Source organism: Elaeis guineensis, chromosome 3 (assembly GCF_000442705.2).
Source record: "Elaeis guineensis isolate ETL-2024a chromosome 3, EG11, whole genome shotgun sequence".
In the NCBI taxonomy this organism is placed as follows: Eukaryota; Viridiplantae; Streptophyta; class Magnoliopsida; order Arecales; family Arecaceae; genus Elaeis; species Elaeis guineensis.
In genome coordinates, this window is record NC_025995.2 from 91,846,628 (window position 1) to 91,862,857 (window position 16,230).

Consider the following 16,230-nt stretch of genomic DNA (forward strand, 5'->3'; position numbering starts at 1 on the left):
TCCAAAAAAAAAAAAAAACAATAATAATTTAGAGAAGAAAGACATTTTATGACCATGTTTTTGAGAACTTCCAGCGTTCTTCCTATGGCCAGAAAAGCCTTAAAATTATCAGGAATTTTGAAGAAGGTTAGCTACTGCATCCCAAGATCTTGCTCAAACCAAAGGTCACATCAATAACTTGGTATTGCCCCACTAGAATAACTAAGGTTTGCATTTGGCCACGTCCAAATTCCATCAATCCCATCTCATCCATGTCTCCTCCCAACACATCCAATATGAGCCAATCCCAACCCACCCCTTCTCCCCCAAGAAGGGAAACAAGTCTTTCCATTTCCTTCAATGGCTTGCACCCCTCTTCCCAAATACCCCCTCCCCTTGGTCCAACCAACAAGGTCTAAGAGTCCAGCTTCACAAATTATCTCAATCCTCTCCAAATCATCAAACTCCCAATTCTATGGCCTTAGGCTCCCCAACCTCCCACCGCTAGTCCCCCTCGTCCCTTCTCCCCAAGGACTCCCATTCATGCCAAGGTTTGCCATCCACAAGCTATTTTTTCCCAGCATCATGCCCTTTATTTGCCATTTGTTATTTACATTATAGACTTCAGTTTTGTTACATATACATGATGCTAAGTTCTCAAATGAGGGCGTCGAGTTAAATTGAATCCCTGTGGTTTAACTAAGAATGGCTTACAAATGTCAACTTTGAGTTGATTTGAGCCACTGTTGTTTAACTAAGAGTGTGGCTTACAAATGTCTACTGTTGGTTGCTTGCCATTTTTTTTAATCATATTCCGATACTATCTTTAGTTTTATCGCAGAACGTAATTTATTCCTAGTTGTTGCTTAGTGTTTTTTTCTTTTCTTTTCTTCTTTTATTTTTTTGGTGCAGGCTTTGCTTTTGACAGATAACTGGACTGTTTTGAGCCATAAACTATGGTTTTCTTTGGAGACTTTTGTGTTCCTGGTTGTTGATCAGTGCATTTACATATTATGCTTCCCATTCAGTCAAAAAAAAAAAAAAAAAAGGATTACTGCTTTAATGTAGCCCAATGCTAGGCTTAGTTCTAACAGGGGAATGGATTTGTTTGAAGACAATCCTTTCTTTTCTTGCAAAAAAAAAAAAGAAAGGTTCTCTTTTTGCCTTGTTGATTAGTGTTTTTACCGCATCAGTAAGATAAAGTTTGCAGAAGATTATAATTGACCCAGAAACAATGTTGTTCCCAGAACTTAGGATTCCAGATGCCATTTGCTCCTTGTTGTCAATTAGTAGTTCATTATTTTAATGATAAGACAGATTTCAACAGAAGAATCGATTGATTTGAACCACAAGCTTTACTTCTCAAAGAAATTTGAACTTGGATGTTTTGCTTGTTCCTTGTTGATTGGTGCTCTATTTATTCAAATGCCAAGCTCAGTGCCTGTAAAATGAACCATGTTTTGGATTATTAGCTATGGCTACTCTAAGAATATGACTGTCGCATGTTATCTGCACCTTGTTGTTGATCGGTATTACGTTGCAAACTAATGCAAAGCTAACTTCAAAAGGAAATTTGGTTGGTCTGAATTTTGTAGGTGTCCAAGGGTGATGTTCCACCACCTTTTACATTGAAAGACCAAAATGGTAGGAATGTATCTCTCACCAGGTTCAAAGGCAAGCCAGTTGTGGTCTACTTCTACCCCGCCGACGAAACCCCTGGGTGTACCAAAGAGGTCAGATTTGGGGTTCAAACGCATAGATGTGCTAAGGCCATATTTTGTGTTGTATAGTTGTGCTAAGGCTATGTTTTATATGGACCTATGCTCTACTCCTTGATTGCTTATTGTTGCTTTTTGGATATTGTCAAGTTAGCCCAATGGTGACTGCTCCATTAGGTTTATGGGATTCGATTTTATTCAACCAAAATAGAAATTACTCTCAGAAATTCCTTTTTAACCAGAACATGACTCAAGTTTCCAAGGATGCAATTCAGTTATGACATCACTTTGCTTATATGGTGTGCTATGAGCAAGCAAATCTAGTTAGGTCTCCACCATTCTGGATTTTATTTCAGTCTAGGCCACATTATAATTTTTGGGCATGCTAGGTCAATTGACATCATTCTAACTTGCTTTTCAGTCCATGTGATATTTCCACCTCTTACCACAGCTTTTCATTCTAAATCTAAGCTTTGAATCTCACCTTGAAAGCTTGGTTAGTTCTTTATTGTGGTAGAAATAATGAATCATGTTAGAAAATCCACTAGTAATTTAGCTGGTGGCTAGCCTACAGAATGATGCTTCGTGTTAAACTACTAACAAGTTCTATCCCACATATCATTGTAAGTAGAACATGAGAAAAGTGAGAGGCTTAAGGATCGTATTTCTTAACTGTTTATTATGATCTGTAAAAATGGCTTGAGAACAGTTTAATTATTACAATTTTTGCTTGCATTAGGCCTGTGCCTTCAGGGATTCCTACGAGAAGTTTAAGAAAGCTGGAGCTGAGGTTGTAGGAATTAGTGGTGATGACCCTGCTTCTCACAAGGTAATCATGGTTTATGATTTTACACTTAATATGTTTAATTTATCAGTTTATGAGAACTTAGAGCTTGATCTATGCAATGAATTTGGCATCAGTTTTCTGTTAATCTCTAGAATAGTAAAGGCTGAAATCCAGTTTATCGAGTGATTGGAATCAAAAAAAGCGAATATGTTTTATTCTCCTGCTGTATCTATCAAGGTTTGAGTTTCAAGTAATGCTTTGTGAAGGACTCATCAAACACTTCTCAGTTGTGTATGATCAACCATTTAGACACAATCAGTTTGATCAACAGCAACGCGATAATTCTAACAAAAAACGGCAATATGATGATAGAAGAACCCATCTCACCTGCAGTTCAAAAGCATGTGCACCATAGTATAAATGAAAATGTGAGGACAAAAAATGACCTTGAACAAGATCGAATAAAAGGTGATAACAAAAGTCTGTTTTTAGGAGAAATTAGATAGGTTTTGCAGGTGAGACGGGTGAACAAAAGTCTGTTCTTAGAGAAATTAGAAAAGCTAGGTTTTTACTTGTGATTGTTGGTTACACATAAACATTAACTAATTTAGTTGCCTATTTTAAATAGGACGTGGAAAGTGTCAATGGATTTTGGAAACTCAAATTTAACTTGGTTCATCATGGACCGAACCCCAAAACAAATTTGATCTAATGGTTTAAGTGCAAGTCTTTAATATAGACCCACATCTCAGTGAAGTTATATCAGAGCTGAACCTATTAAAACTAAATAGAGCTAAAAAGTGCTTTGCATATTATGTGTTTACCAAGAAGCAAACAAACCAAGATATGCTTCTTTTTTAAGTACTTTTGTAAAGTGTTACATGGAAAGCCTTTTAAAAAAGCAGAAGCAATGTATAATCACAAAAAATAAAATAGCATCAAATAAAATGGTCAGAATTCTGCAAGATTTCTTCTTAAAGTTCCCTTTCCTTCTACTAACATCATATATTTTGGATGATTACAGGCATTTGCTACAAAATATGGGCTGCCATTCACCTTACTAAGTGATGAAGGGAACACAGTGAGGAAAGAGTGGGGGGTGCCTTCTGATCTTTTTGGAGTATTGCCTGGGAGGCAAACCTATGTCATCGATAGAAAAGGGGTGGTTCAATTGGTTTACAACAACCAATTCCAACCAGAGAAGCATGTAGAGGAGACCTTGAAGCTACTACAAAGCCCATAAAGCCTTTTTGTCAATTCTTCTCATTCTTTTGTGTATCTGTTGCCTACTCATATGTAAAAAAAATGTTAAAGATTCTATGTTTAGCAATGCATGTATTAGTGTCTTCAATGAGCATTACTTTAAGGCCATGTTTAATTCGAGATCAGAATCAGAATGGATTGAAATGAGAATTGACATGGCCACACTTCTGAGATATTTGGTTCGTGATTGGAATTGGAATAAGATTTGAATGTTAGAGGGAGTAGGAATTGGATTTTAGGGGATTGGGACATTCCCATTTCCTTCTAAAATTGAAAAGAGAATGGGATTTTTCCAACCAAACAGCTTGAAGAGAGAACTCATTTCCATTTCCATTTCAGAGTCCAAATCCTCCCAACCAAACATGCCCTAAGTTTAGTTTAATTGGACCATGTCTAACTTTTTTGCTAAGGGTACATTTGGTTAGCCATTAAAACAATATTTTTTTTACTTTTTAATTTTTAAAAAATAAAAATCAAAAAATAATGTTTGGTAACACTATAAAAAATCAAAAATCAAAATCAAAATAATCAAAATAATTGCTTTATATGTCAAGCAAAAAATTTTTATTTTTCAAAAATTATTTTTCTGTTTTTTTTACTTCTGCACTTTTAAAACGTCAAACCAAAAAGTAAAGAGCCTGAATCTTTCTCTCTCGTCGAGCTCTTCACCTTCCCACCTCCTTCTCCCTCTCTTTCTGAACCCTTTTTTCTCATCGAGCTTTTCATCTGCCGTCCTTAAACGTTGCTTTTTGCTTTATAGCAATGTAGTTACTAAATTTTTTTTTTATTTTTTTATAGTTTTACTCAGTAATAAAAATTAAAAAAAATAAAAAATATTTTTTAAAAATCAAAAATCAAAAAGTGTAACCAAACGCACCCTAAGGTTATAGGTGCTGCACATCCTGCACTCTCTCACCAAATTCTATCTACGGTCTAAAATGTTGTTAGGAATTGCAACAACAAATGAAACAGCCATCACTCAATCTAGAGACACCTTGCAGACCATCTTGATTGCTCTGGTCAAAACTATATATATATATATATATATATATATATATATATATATATATATATATATATATAGTACCTTGATTGATTTTAAGCGGGGCTAGGGTTGCACCTTTCTCTTCTCATTGCTCTTGGGGTGAGAGAAGCATAGTTGTCTCCTTTTCCCCATGGCAGTTCGTTTGAAGAGCGGATTGGCTGGTTAAGAACTAGATTTACTTTGATTGGTTATTTGATTCAGATAATTAAAACAAGTGGGGAAAAGATGTCATAACTATAGAATATGGCCCATAAAAATGATTTAGATGCTCTCTTTACCACTTGGTTTCAGTGCTCAGCACTTGGATAAGATGATAAATTTTTATTTTATTCTCTGTTGAAGTCATCGATATACTTCAACAAATAAATGGAAGCATGTAAATTACATGTGGATATTTGATTTTTATCTGCCTAATCAAATCAAATGTTCTAAGTCTAAGTTCCCTGTCCTTTTCTCAAACTGCTATCTCGAAATAAACAGCTAAATTCTTCCCCGTGCATGAATTTTGGAAGCAAAGGTAATTATATCAAATGGAAAGAGCTGCAATGAGGACAAATTCAGGGTACAAGTAGTATAAATCTCCTTTTTCCCCATCTACATTATCGATCCAAGATGATGCATTAATCCATCCATATGTATCCTCACCCAATAGAGATACTACTAGAAATTTTATGTGTAGAAAGCGGTCTTCAACTTTAACAGTTGCCTCTTCCAATTTTACCAGTAATTTTCAAACCATACTGATCTTTGCATGTAAAACATATAAAAAAATTTTTACCAAGAATAATCACTGAAAGAAATGTAATTGTTGAAATGAACTCCAATGTTAATTGCTACAAAAATATAGGTGATCCTATCACAGACGTGACACATTATATTTCAGGATACAAGAAGAATTTAAAAGGAATCTGTAGCAATGATAGGCTTGTTGAACTTGCACCGTTTCAGCTGCAAAAGAAAAAAAGAAATATATTGTACAGTACAACAAAGAAGCTGGGAGCTCTCTGTCATTGGCGAAACAATGCAACAACCATGAAATGGACGGGAGCTGATGCTTCAACCAGTGCCTGATCCAGAGAGGTATTTTTGTGCCATGGAGAGGCAACCTTCCTTCTGTTTCTTGTATTCATTGCAGCGAAGGAAGAAGTACGAGAGGTAGTCAAAATCAATTGGAGACACCTTCGCCTATATTTAGTAGGAGGAAAAAGTAAGTTTGACATAAAATTTTCGGGGTACTTTTAGAGTCCCAGCATGAAGATAATGAAAAATACCTGGATGAGAGCCCATAGAGCCCAGTAGATGTGTGATGCTAACCTAAAGGTATTTGTTTCAACATAAAGGGCTTCAAGATCCTTGTCATGTACCTGTTTGCAACAATAAGCTATCTTAGTAACAGAGATGAAGTACAAGGCAAGCAAACAGATATACATGCTGTAAATCGGGTGCAATGACTATAAATAGCTTCATTTGGGCAGTCTGGTGGAAGTAGAGCTTGACATGCTTCTGAAAGCTTTAACAAAAGAAATAAAGATCAAGTTAAACATGGTAATTAGATAACTGGATCCATGGAGTAGATAAAAGCAGAAGCATTCTGCACACCTTCGGAAAAAATATAGAGGCTGACCATGTTGTGGACGTTGGATGATTAGCAACGCATATGCTAAAATGATTAGGGAAAAATATTATAAGGTGTACAAGGAAAGACATTCAAAAAAAATGCCATAAGACATATTATAGAGGTAATTTAGTGCAGGGCTGCAAAGGAGGTCCATTTAGTTTGGGGCCAACCTGATCGGTCAATTTATAAATCCAAGAGGTCCAAAAAATGGAAGGAAAACAAAGCAGACCATTCATTTTCCATTCACAAAACCTCTTTCACGTTATCCTTCCAGCAGCTTTTTAGTCTGCTTGCTGTAGATAGGTCTTAGGAGTCAAGCAAAAGTAATCAAGTCGAAGACAAAAGGCAGAGATGAGGTCTAAATCCTATTCATTTTTCATAGAGAAAAGAGCTAAAAGAAGATGGCCTTTCCCCTCCTCATGCAACAAGCGAAGAGAAAAGATAGAACTTTCTCATCATCTCATTGAGAACAAAGAGAGGATACGTTTTCCTTCTCCATTGAGACCTGCAGTATTTTCCTTTATTTTGGAGTAACGTTAGCTTGCTTGGGACCACACGAGCTCTGGAATGCTAGATAGGTCACTGCCATGCAATATTTTTTCTTTTATACCCTTCATATTGCCATAACTAAAAACAGTTGTTGGAGGATTGAAAACTTTTTAAAGCTTAAAGCTTTCTTACTAACAATCTGGATACATTACCCAAAAGTCCACAGTCTAAATCAAGCTGCCCGAATTTCCAATTAGCAGATGGAAAGGCCACTATGACAAACAAAGTCAAAAAAGGAAAGAAATGACATGGTAACAATGCCAAAGAAAAAAAGAACTTGATGACACCTCCTCAAGGTTATTGAAGTTGATTTAGCATATTCTACCAGGTTGAAAAAGAAATGAAGGATCATGGACTAATAAAGTGATATTATCAAGAGGGTGGAGGAGAAAAGAAGAAATTCAAAAATTCAAGTATCAAGAAAAGTGAGAGACGGGGTCCTCCAAAATAAATTAACCATAAAAAGGAATTTTTCTTTCCATTTTATTTTATAAGATTCAACACAACAAAATAATAAATCTTAGTGATAATCTCTAGTATTGTCAGTGACAGGTAAATGTAACCATCAAATTCACATACCTCATGTGGTTTATTAGGTTGCAAGTAACTCCTGAAAAAATGGTATTGTGCATTCTTATCTGGGTACCTGCGTTACAAGCAACACAATACTTAGCAATGTCTATTTTTTAGGAATAAAACAAAGAATCCAACTGATCGTCAAGAATGAGGGAGCATACAAGCTGTAGTCACAGTCAAAGCCTGCATATTCATTGAAGTGATTTGCAATGTCGTAGCCTCTGTAGCTGTAAGACCCATACTCGAAATCAATGAAGTAGAGTCTCTCTAGCATTGTGATGGCATCAGACAAGAACACAACTTAGGTGGTAACAGGTTTCAGAATACAGAAATGCAGAAAGAAATTGGCCATGCACAGTTTATGAATGAAAAAATTTGAACATAACTACCAGAGATATAGAAACTGAGGAACTGCAGATAAAATTTACCTTCTTCATCATTTAGCATCAAATTCCCAGAAAGTAAATCATTGTGGGCGAAGACCACAGGGGCATTTAGAAGCTCAGTCAGATCCTGTTAGTAAATAGCAATGGACAAAATATATATATATATAACTCCAGTAAAATTGGCAATCTTCAAATACTAAGCCCACCGAAAGAAAATAATACAGAGTGTGTCGATTACAAATATATTCCTGAAAATAATATGAGAAATCACAGTGCATATGAGTCATTTTATATGGAGCAACATTTTTTTCCATAAGATAGGTCAATGTGCAATTCCATTCCTATCTTGATTATACAGGGAGATTGGTTACTAAATCTATACCGTATCTCAAATGCAATGGTGAAGCTGGTTTGGCATGGACATCCAATTCTTTCTCCGTAGCCAACATTATACAATTGCAGTCAAAATGACAAAGAAGTATGCATTCACCAGCTATAGAGATCACTTTGTACAAGAATATCCGACTGATAAAAGAAGAAACTGCAGTACTGCACCTATGTCCACAAAACTAACAAACGGAACCACCTTTAATTCTACGGCATACTAACTAACAATCTGCATATTCAAGAATATCGAAAATGGCAATGAGAAACAGTGAAGCAAAAGCATTAGATCCCCAGAAAGAGTACCTTGAGCACATAAATTTCATCACGGATTTCTTTAAATGAAATTTTTTCATACTTGGCCTGCGTCTCACTGTCATCAAATGTTAATACCGCAGCTGCAACAAAACCTTTTTGAAGTTAGGATGGATTTTAATACAAGCATAAAGAATGAACCGAGAAGGCATGCATCATAACAAAAATGTGATTGGAGTACAAGATAAGTTATTCATTTGGTTCCCCTAAAAGCACACATAAAGCAATGAGCATGATTAAGTGACCTTTTTCTAAGAACTTGAACATATCATTCCACAGTTGTGGTTCTTGAGGACTTGGTATCTCCACCTGATGGAATTTATGAAGTTGCTTAGCGATTTCAGCAGCTATTTTAGGGTTACGCATGTCTGCAAACAGATAGGTAAATTCAGGTCCACAGAAACAGGATACAAAATCTATTAAGCAAAAAAGAAGGTGAAAAACTTAGATCCTTGATAGGATAACAGTATCATTCCACCCACACACACACACACACAAAAAAAAAAGAACTGTATTCTACACTGCATACTGTTTTAGCTACTACTCATGATAATACAGGGGTAGACCATGTGCAACACTACTAACCTGTACGCAGTATGCAATGACAGTGATACCATCTCTTCCACAATTCATAATATTAACCAAGAATGGAGAAAGGAGACAAGGATCAGCAAAGAGGAGTTCTTCAGAAGATTTTGAGAGATATAATAGAAGCCAAATGTAATCTTTCTGATTTTAACTACAATTCATTAACCCTGCTATATCTGGCATCAACCATAAATAACAGAAAACCTTGTCAAAAATAAGCTCTTCATTAGATTACCGTGATAAAGCAATTCAAGCTCTCCTAATGAATTGTGCAACAACTAAGTGAACCAACATTTAGAACCTACTCCAAAGTCCAGCATCCCCTTTGCCCAAAGCTATTTGTATCATTAAGACCCAAGATGCAGAAACAATCTCATTGGTCCAGATCAATCTCTGCACCTCTATTACCATCAAATACTTCCCACATGAGCCACATAAAAAATCCATTGGTTAAATGAACCATATGGAGCATGATTTCATGTCTATGAGCCATCGAGTACCTTACTTGAAGTTCAGAAAATTTGATACAAGTACAGTTTTTCTATTCAATTGGCATTACATGGCTGATAACAGGATGTGCTTACCTGATGGTGAAAGTGTACGAGCACTGATGAATGACTGAACCATGCCATTTTTAAAAATTCCTAGCAATTCAGCACCAAATCCAGCTGCTGAGAGATATGGTAGGGCCTAATCACAATATTGGTAACCAGTAAGCGATCAATCGTGTGATATGGAATGAAAGTTAGATTAGAAAAGATAATTTGGCTAATATTTTACAGTTCACCGAAATTTTTGTATGAAATAGCAAAGACACAGAAAGGCAGTAGCCAAAATCAAATCAGAGTTGATGTCTTATCAGAGGCTCTTTTTTTTTTTTACATTTCTACGGAAGTAGACCAGCTACTAGCTTTCTGAGAATTGTCATAGGAAGGGAAGCACATCCTAGACATTGGATCAACACTTGTATCAATTCAAAGTGTTGAAAAACTAAGCAGAAGGTCTAGGCTTGCTAAAAGTTGTGATGCACAGAAGGAATAATTCCCTTCCAAGAGCTTGAAAACCATGGTCCAATTCCAGCACTTAAAATATATAAGCTTTAGAGCAGATGAGCTCTGCTCTAGAGGACAGCCAACAAGAGGATAAAAAAAACATAATTCCCTTATAGAATATGGTTCTGGCTGCTGATTTCTGGGGTTATTTAATAACTTGATTATTAATTTATTATGATAAACAATAACATTGCAACTAGGTTTAGAGTTGGGACCAGGCTGGCCTAGGGCCCATTGAGCCTAGCCACCTACAATGAGATCCAGGCTTAAATTTTAGGCCTGAATGAATTTTGAGCTGGGTTCTAGAATCTGTCAGCCCAACCTAATGCCCAAACATTATATTATGGTCATATAAGTGGGGTTTTGTGTATTTCCCCCCCTCATTTCCATCCTCCTCTAAAGTGCCACCTTTGTCTTACTCCCTACCCCTAACCTGCTTTCGTCTCTCTGAGATATGCTCCTCCCATCAACAACCACCAAGTGTGATCCATTTCAGTTTTCCTCCTGTACAGCCTAATCCTTCCAACTTTTGCTCACATTCTCCTTTAGCGCAATGTGGATCCCTTGCTTCTCCTCTCTCGAGGTGCCCCACCTCCAATGATTTAAGCAGTAACCACTATCCTGGAGAAAAGTCCCGCCTTGATGGCCCCTCCTCTTAGATCAGAGGGTCAAAGGTTGGAGATTGACAATTGGGGATGGAGATCAAAGTTCCCTCAAACCTTTGCCTTTTCTGGGTCCTTGAATCCATCTTTCTTGATGATAGAGATGAAACATTGCTTCGGTTGGTGAAGCTTGCAGCCTGCATGGCGGAAGAGAGGAAGGGAAAGGAAGATGGAGGAGGAAGAAGAAGAGAGGAAAGAGGCAGAGGAAGAAGAAAAGATTCAGCCTCAATCAGGCCTTGGAACGGGTTTAGGCCAACAAGTTTTAGAGCATTGACTTGCCTTGAGCCCAAGATCAGTAATCCAGATCCGATTGCACCTAAGAAGAAACAGTTTTTGTCCTAGAAAAATTAACCAAGCGGATCAAAATGTCCTTATAGGATATCGCACCACCTGTATTGACTAACAGGTAAAAAGTGACAATTAAATTGAGGCCTAAATGCTAGGCATCAACTCATTACCCAACGATATAATGAGAATCATGAAATAATCTGCATGGTACAAGGCATCCGATCAAATCTTGTTAAAATGGAGGATGAATTAGCCTTCAATACAAGAATAAGACATTAAAATTTAATCATAAATGTGTATCCACTTGGGTCACCTTCGCTTCTTGCAGAAGCTTGATGTCAAGTTTGTCAGTGAGAATACAACAAGAAGACATCAACATTCCATATGACAAGTGAACTGAAACCCAAGTCTCAGGCACCAAATAATAAACCAATAGCACTGCAGGATCATAAAATCATTTGCATTTTACTAGTCAGATGATCACAGTCTTTTTATAAGGTGGGAAAACTTGGTTATTAGTTGAACAGTTAGCCTTTAAAACTCCTAAATCCTGGGAATTCATATTCATATAGGGGATCTAATACTGTCAAAACTAAATATACTGGAGATTGTGAGGTACAACATCCATGCAAGAAGACATCAAAATAAGGATATGTAGACAGATTTCTCAAAATCTTATCAACAAGGAAGTGTTCGATGAAAACTATTAAATAATGATAATATTCCTTTCCCATCGAAGTTACTCCTCAATTTCCTTTGAGGACAGATGATGTTAAACCATCCGCTCTAGTATCGTTGGATCATTTTCCAGACATATCCTATGACAGTAGACAAAAAGGCTGGAAAATCATTAACAGCACATGACTGAACACATATTTGCACTCACATTAAAAGTTAACCAACCAAACAAGAAGAAAATAAGAAACTAATGCAGTTCATTATCAAAAGGAATCATAATACAGCATGCAGAATGATGTTTGTTTTTGTAAAATGAATCTAAGCGAATTTATTGTAAACCATTCCAGTGGCTGTCATGCATTTATCTTCGGACGTCTGAGATTTCAGAAATTATAAATTGTAACATCTACCTGAAGTTCTCTCTTGCGGTCAATCACTAAGTCCGTATTTGGACCATACAATCGAACAGTCAGAGAAACAGAACTGCCACTTTCTTCTGTCACAGAGACCTTGAGCACTGCAAGACAAAACGATCAAACGTTCTAAAGTTGAGTATTACAGGCAGCATAATATGAAATCATTTTGAAATTGTGCATATTTTTGTAGCAAAATAAAATGACAAATGCCTATTCATTAATCAACTTTGGAAGGTTGTAATATTATTTAGACATTCAGGAACAGGCTTGGTGTGACTGTGTAGCAGCATGCTGTTTTCCCTAACTAAAACTGCAACTTCATGCAAGCAGTTCCCTTAATATTAAAGACATGTTTCAGGTTAAACTAGAACCTGGTTGCCAGCATGCATCAGTATATGCTCGTGTTTAGGCACATTAATTAGTCATTGTGGATTCATTTGGATGTACCACCATCATGCTGCAAGCCTAATCACACTGAACCCATATCCTAGATATCCACATTCTATGGAATGATAAATTATATTGACAAAAAAAAAAAAGAAAAAGAAAAAAGTAAAGCACCAGCTTATAGAAATCTAATCAACAAAAAGATGTTACTGCCATCAGTACTTACAAATACTGTAGCCAGAAGATCCTAAAAAATTTAGGGCATGTAATCTTCTGGTAGGTTTTTACTGTTGACAAGAATAACAAGACACGAACGAGAGATACGACAATTTTAAGCAGCAGAACTCACAGAGATTTGTGATACCACCAGAAACTGTCTCAATGGAGAAACATGAGTTGTCAAGAGAAGACCATTTCCTAAAAAAATCCTTGCATAGATCTCTGAGAAGGAAAATATTGGATTCTCAGATTAGAATGAAACAACTAGAGAACCTTTTTGTCACAAAACTCAAAGTATAATTATGTTGATATGTGAACTCTGTTGAAAGCATTACGTGGAAAAATGGAACCGGAAGACTGGAACTTTTAAATCCATGCAACAAAACAAAAGTGATAATATGATATATCAAGGGGTATGAAGAATATGAGTTTGTTGAACAGAACAAAGAGAACATCATATCTAGCAAAACTTGAATCCAAATATGCACAGAATTCAAAAGTGTATGCAAAAAGCAGCATTCAAGATAAAAATAATTCAAAGTGATGCGAGTCCTGACATTTTCTAAAGTTAGATATGGCATTATATTTTTCAGAAGAAAGCATAAGCTTTGATAGAAATGACATACATCAAGAACGATTGAAATAAATAAATAAATAAGATATTAATAGCAACATCAATGTAAAATTTAGTGGAATTAATAAATAGATGCAACAGAAAAAAATCATCCATGGGAATTAAATGGAATCTGAAAACAAAATAAAACTGTAGTCTCAAAAACCAATCAGATGCCAATGTTAAACAATACATTCCTCCAATACATGACATAAAAATCTTTTAATCCAAGTCTTGAGTCTGGACGAACAAATAATATATGATCTTATCTCAGATAGCTACAAAGAATAAAGTTAAATGGATTTGTATTAGACAAAAGAGAGATCATTATTTAATATTGAAGCACCAGCACACACGGTATCTAATTACCAATTTTTTATGTACTACGGCAATCAGGAAATTCCTCCATCCAATTGGAGAACTGTATAAATTATTCTTCTGGTTTTGTTTTTTCATTTTCTCAGACAACAGATTATCAGGAAAACGTTAGCCTTTAAACTACAAGGCTTCCTATGATTCAATCTAGAAGTTGGACTTCAGTTTCTCCGAGCCACTTCTATCAATTATTTTTCAAATGACTCTTAAATGAAGATACATACACCAATATCAACAATTCTTATATTTTTATTAAAAAAAAAAAGGTTCACCTTTCATCCAGCAGAACAATCAATTTCTCCTCAACTTGTTGTCATCACTTCAGCCTTTGGTAATTTTGAACCTTTTTCAACCATGTTATGTTGTAATGGTAATCAGTGTCATTATCTTTGCAATAACAAAATAATTGGCTGCATGCTACAAAGATGATGATGCACTTTGCTAAGAAATCAACAACATGCAGAAAACCACCATACATTAACGGGTGGGCATAATTGATTTATTTTGTAGGCAATCATGCGGGGCAAAATGACAGCACTGAAATTTATTTGCCAGAAAGTACCTCTAAAAATTAAATAAGAACTCAGTCTATTATAAGTGTAGGTGTTATTCTACTGGCCAGAACTACGACCGCACACCTGATACCACTCGACATGGTCCAATTCTGGGACTCTCATAAACAATTAGAAATTTCATTTGCCAGTGAGTCATCAGCTCACTGATGATAGTTATTAACTTCATGTTTAGTGTTGTTAATATAAATAACTTTACTCTGAGACTCTGGGCAAATCTAATTAAGGTTATCACCTTTTTTTTTCTTTTTAATCAAACAAGCAAACAAACACACAAACATACATATGGACATCCATACATTAAAAAAGATAGGTACCGACAGCTGAAGTTTCAGAGCCAGATCATAAGCGCAGTTACAGAAAGTATTTCCATCAACTACCACCAGATAATCACGAGCTGTAGAATATTAATGAGCAACAAAATAAACATCTTGGAAACACATTTTCTTACTTTCGTAGTTCAGTAATCACCAATACAGCGCTAGCTAGGTGGTAGTCCAACATAAGTACTGTAAATTCACCAAATATCGAGATCAATCCACAAGGTTTCGCATCCAGTACCAGTAAAAATATTAGACCTAATTAGTTATTTGTACAACTTGACACTTTTTACCCAACTTTCCAATAAAGAACCAAATCAAAGGCCCCACTTGACCAATCACACAACAATAAAAATGAATCATCGAGAGGAATCGAATCAAAATAAAGCAGAAGCAATATAAGCAGCAAAGCATTCGTTTGCATCAGCGAATACCAAGAAGTCCCTGACAATTTCCATAATCCACGGCATCAGAACCAAAAAAATTGAAAAAAAAAATGCCAACTTCGTCGTTAACAGCAAAGAGTGCTGAAAAAAAAATAGAATCCTAAAACCATTCAAGAAAACCACAGGCAAAAAAAAAGAAACAAAAGGAAATGCTTCAAAAATTTGGGAGGGGATAACTCAAAGAAGAGGGAGAGGAAGGGACTGACATGATCCGAGGCTTCATTTCGGGGAGTGGGAGGGAGATATCGATCTCCTTTGTAGACGATGGGATCGCCGGAACGCCGTCATTCTGCTTCTCCTTCCACCGCACCTCCGGAGCTCCACCTCCCACTTCTCTCTCTTCCGTCATGGCCGCCACCGGATTCCAGCCTTTCTCCTCGGCCCCCATCTCCTCCCTCGCTCGCCTTTATCTCTCTCCCTCTCGCTGCTTGTCCGCTGGGAGAAGCAAGAGAAGAAGAAGAGAGAAAGGAAGCGCGAGACCAGGTCCGATGGGCCGGAACCTTCTCCCACAGAGATCTGGCTTCCCAAGCCCTCGCGCTACTCTTCTAGGTCCATAGCTGGCGTAGGTCGCATAAAAATCTATATACATGAAGTAGAATCGACCGCCCATGTGTCTTTTGTTGCATCGCGACCGTTTGCGATCCGGTCAACAAAGCCGGCAGTTAATCTTGTATGCCATATGGCACGTTACGATTGGAATAGATAGCACCACGCAAGCTTGATTGGCTGGACCAGGCTCAGGTAGACCACCCAAATCCCACGGTGGTTAACACGCCAGTGCTTCCAGAGCTGCGCTGATCTACCTAGGCATGGTCCAGGCAATAATTTCTCGTAAAGCATGTCGGTAGAATGTGTTTGGTACCATATTTGTTATTTGGGCTCCAAAGCCGTTCATGAGACTCGGCTGAAGATCTTTGCCGCTTCTTCCAATAACTGATGAACACGTCTGTGTACAGCAAGGTGGTACTCAGTTTGAGGCCGTGTCGGTTGGCCA

The 16,230-nt window shown here is 36.8% G+C and overlaps 2 protein-coding genes across 5 annotated transcripts; one reads left to right on the top strand and one right to left on the bottom strand.

The window, feature by feature from the left end:
* Nucleotides 1-285: 285 nt before the first annotated feature.
* LOC105042023 (peroxiredoxin Q, chloroplastic) lies at nt 286-3,920 on the top strand. Its single transcript, XM_010919125.4, is given in 5 exon segments — nt 286-475; nt 478-530; nt 1,575-1,712; nt 2,437-2,526; nt 3,509-3,920. Coding segments are annotated over 5 exon segments (636 nt in total). The 5' UTR covers nt 286-339; the 3' UTR covers nt 3,728-3,920.
* A 1,656-nt stretch (nt 3,921-5,576) lies between these two features.
* On the bottom strand, nt 5,577-15,782 carry LOC105042021 (probable ethanolamine kinase). Of its 4 annotated transcripts, none has more exons than XM_029263619.2 (12): nt 15,443-15,630; nt 14,922-14,979; nt 13,041-13,132; nt 12,299-12,405; nt 9,793-9,898; nt 8,866-8,988; nt 8,612-8,703; nt 7,964-8,048; nt 7,697-7,802; nt 7,539-7,605; nt 6,064-6,156; nt 5,577-5,977 (listed from the first exon to the last, which is right to left on the bottom strand). In XM_029263619.2, exons 2-12 carry the CDS (start codon nt 14,972-14,974, stop codon nt 5,849-5,851), a joined length of 1,053 nt encoding a protein of 350 aa, XP_029119452.1. In that variant the 5' UTR covers nt 14,975-14,979; nt 15,443-15,630; the 3' UTR covers nt 5,577-5,848. The 4 variants fall into 4 exon arrangements, 2 of the variants coding, with proteins under 2 accessions (XP_029119452.1, XP_010917426.1); XR_012139765.1 differs by lacking the exon at nt 14,922-14,979 and adding an exon at nt 6,392-6,452 and having other exon boundaries at nt 5,843-5,977; nt 6,064-6,295; nt 15,443-15,782; XR_012139764.1 differs by lacking the exon at nt 14,922-14,979 and adding an exon at nt 6,392-6,452 and having other exon boundaries at nt 5,843-5,977; nt 6,064-6,302; nt 15,443-15,782.
* Nucleotides 15,783-16,230: the final 448 nt, after the last annotated feature.

Bases quoted from the DNA above. Each gene is read 5' to 3' on its own strand.
- LOC105042021 (XM_010919124.4), bottom strand. From the start codon at position 15,624: ATGGGGGCCGAGGAGAAAGGCTGGAATCCGGTGGCGGCCATGACGGAA. The intron at 12,406-13,040 runs GTGAGTTCTGCT...TTTGTCTTGCAG, and splicing joins TGGTGGTATCACAAATCTCT to TGCTCAAGGTCTCTGTGACA. The intron at 7,606-7,696 runs GTATGCTCCCTC...CTTGTAACGCAG, and splicing joins TTTGACTGTGACTACAGCTT to GTACCCAGATAAGAATGCAC.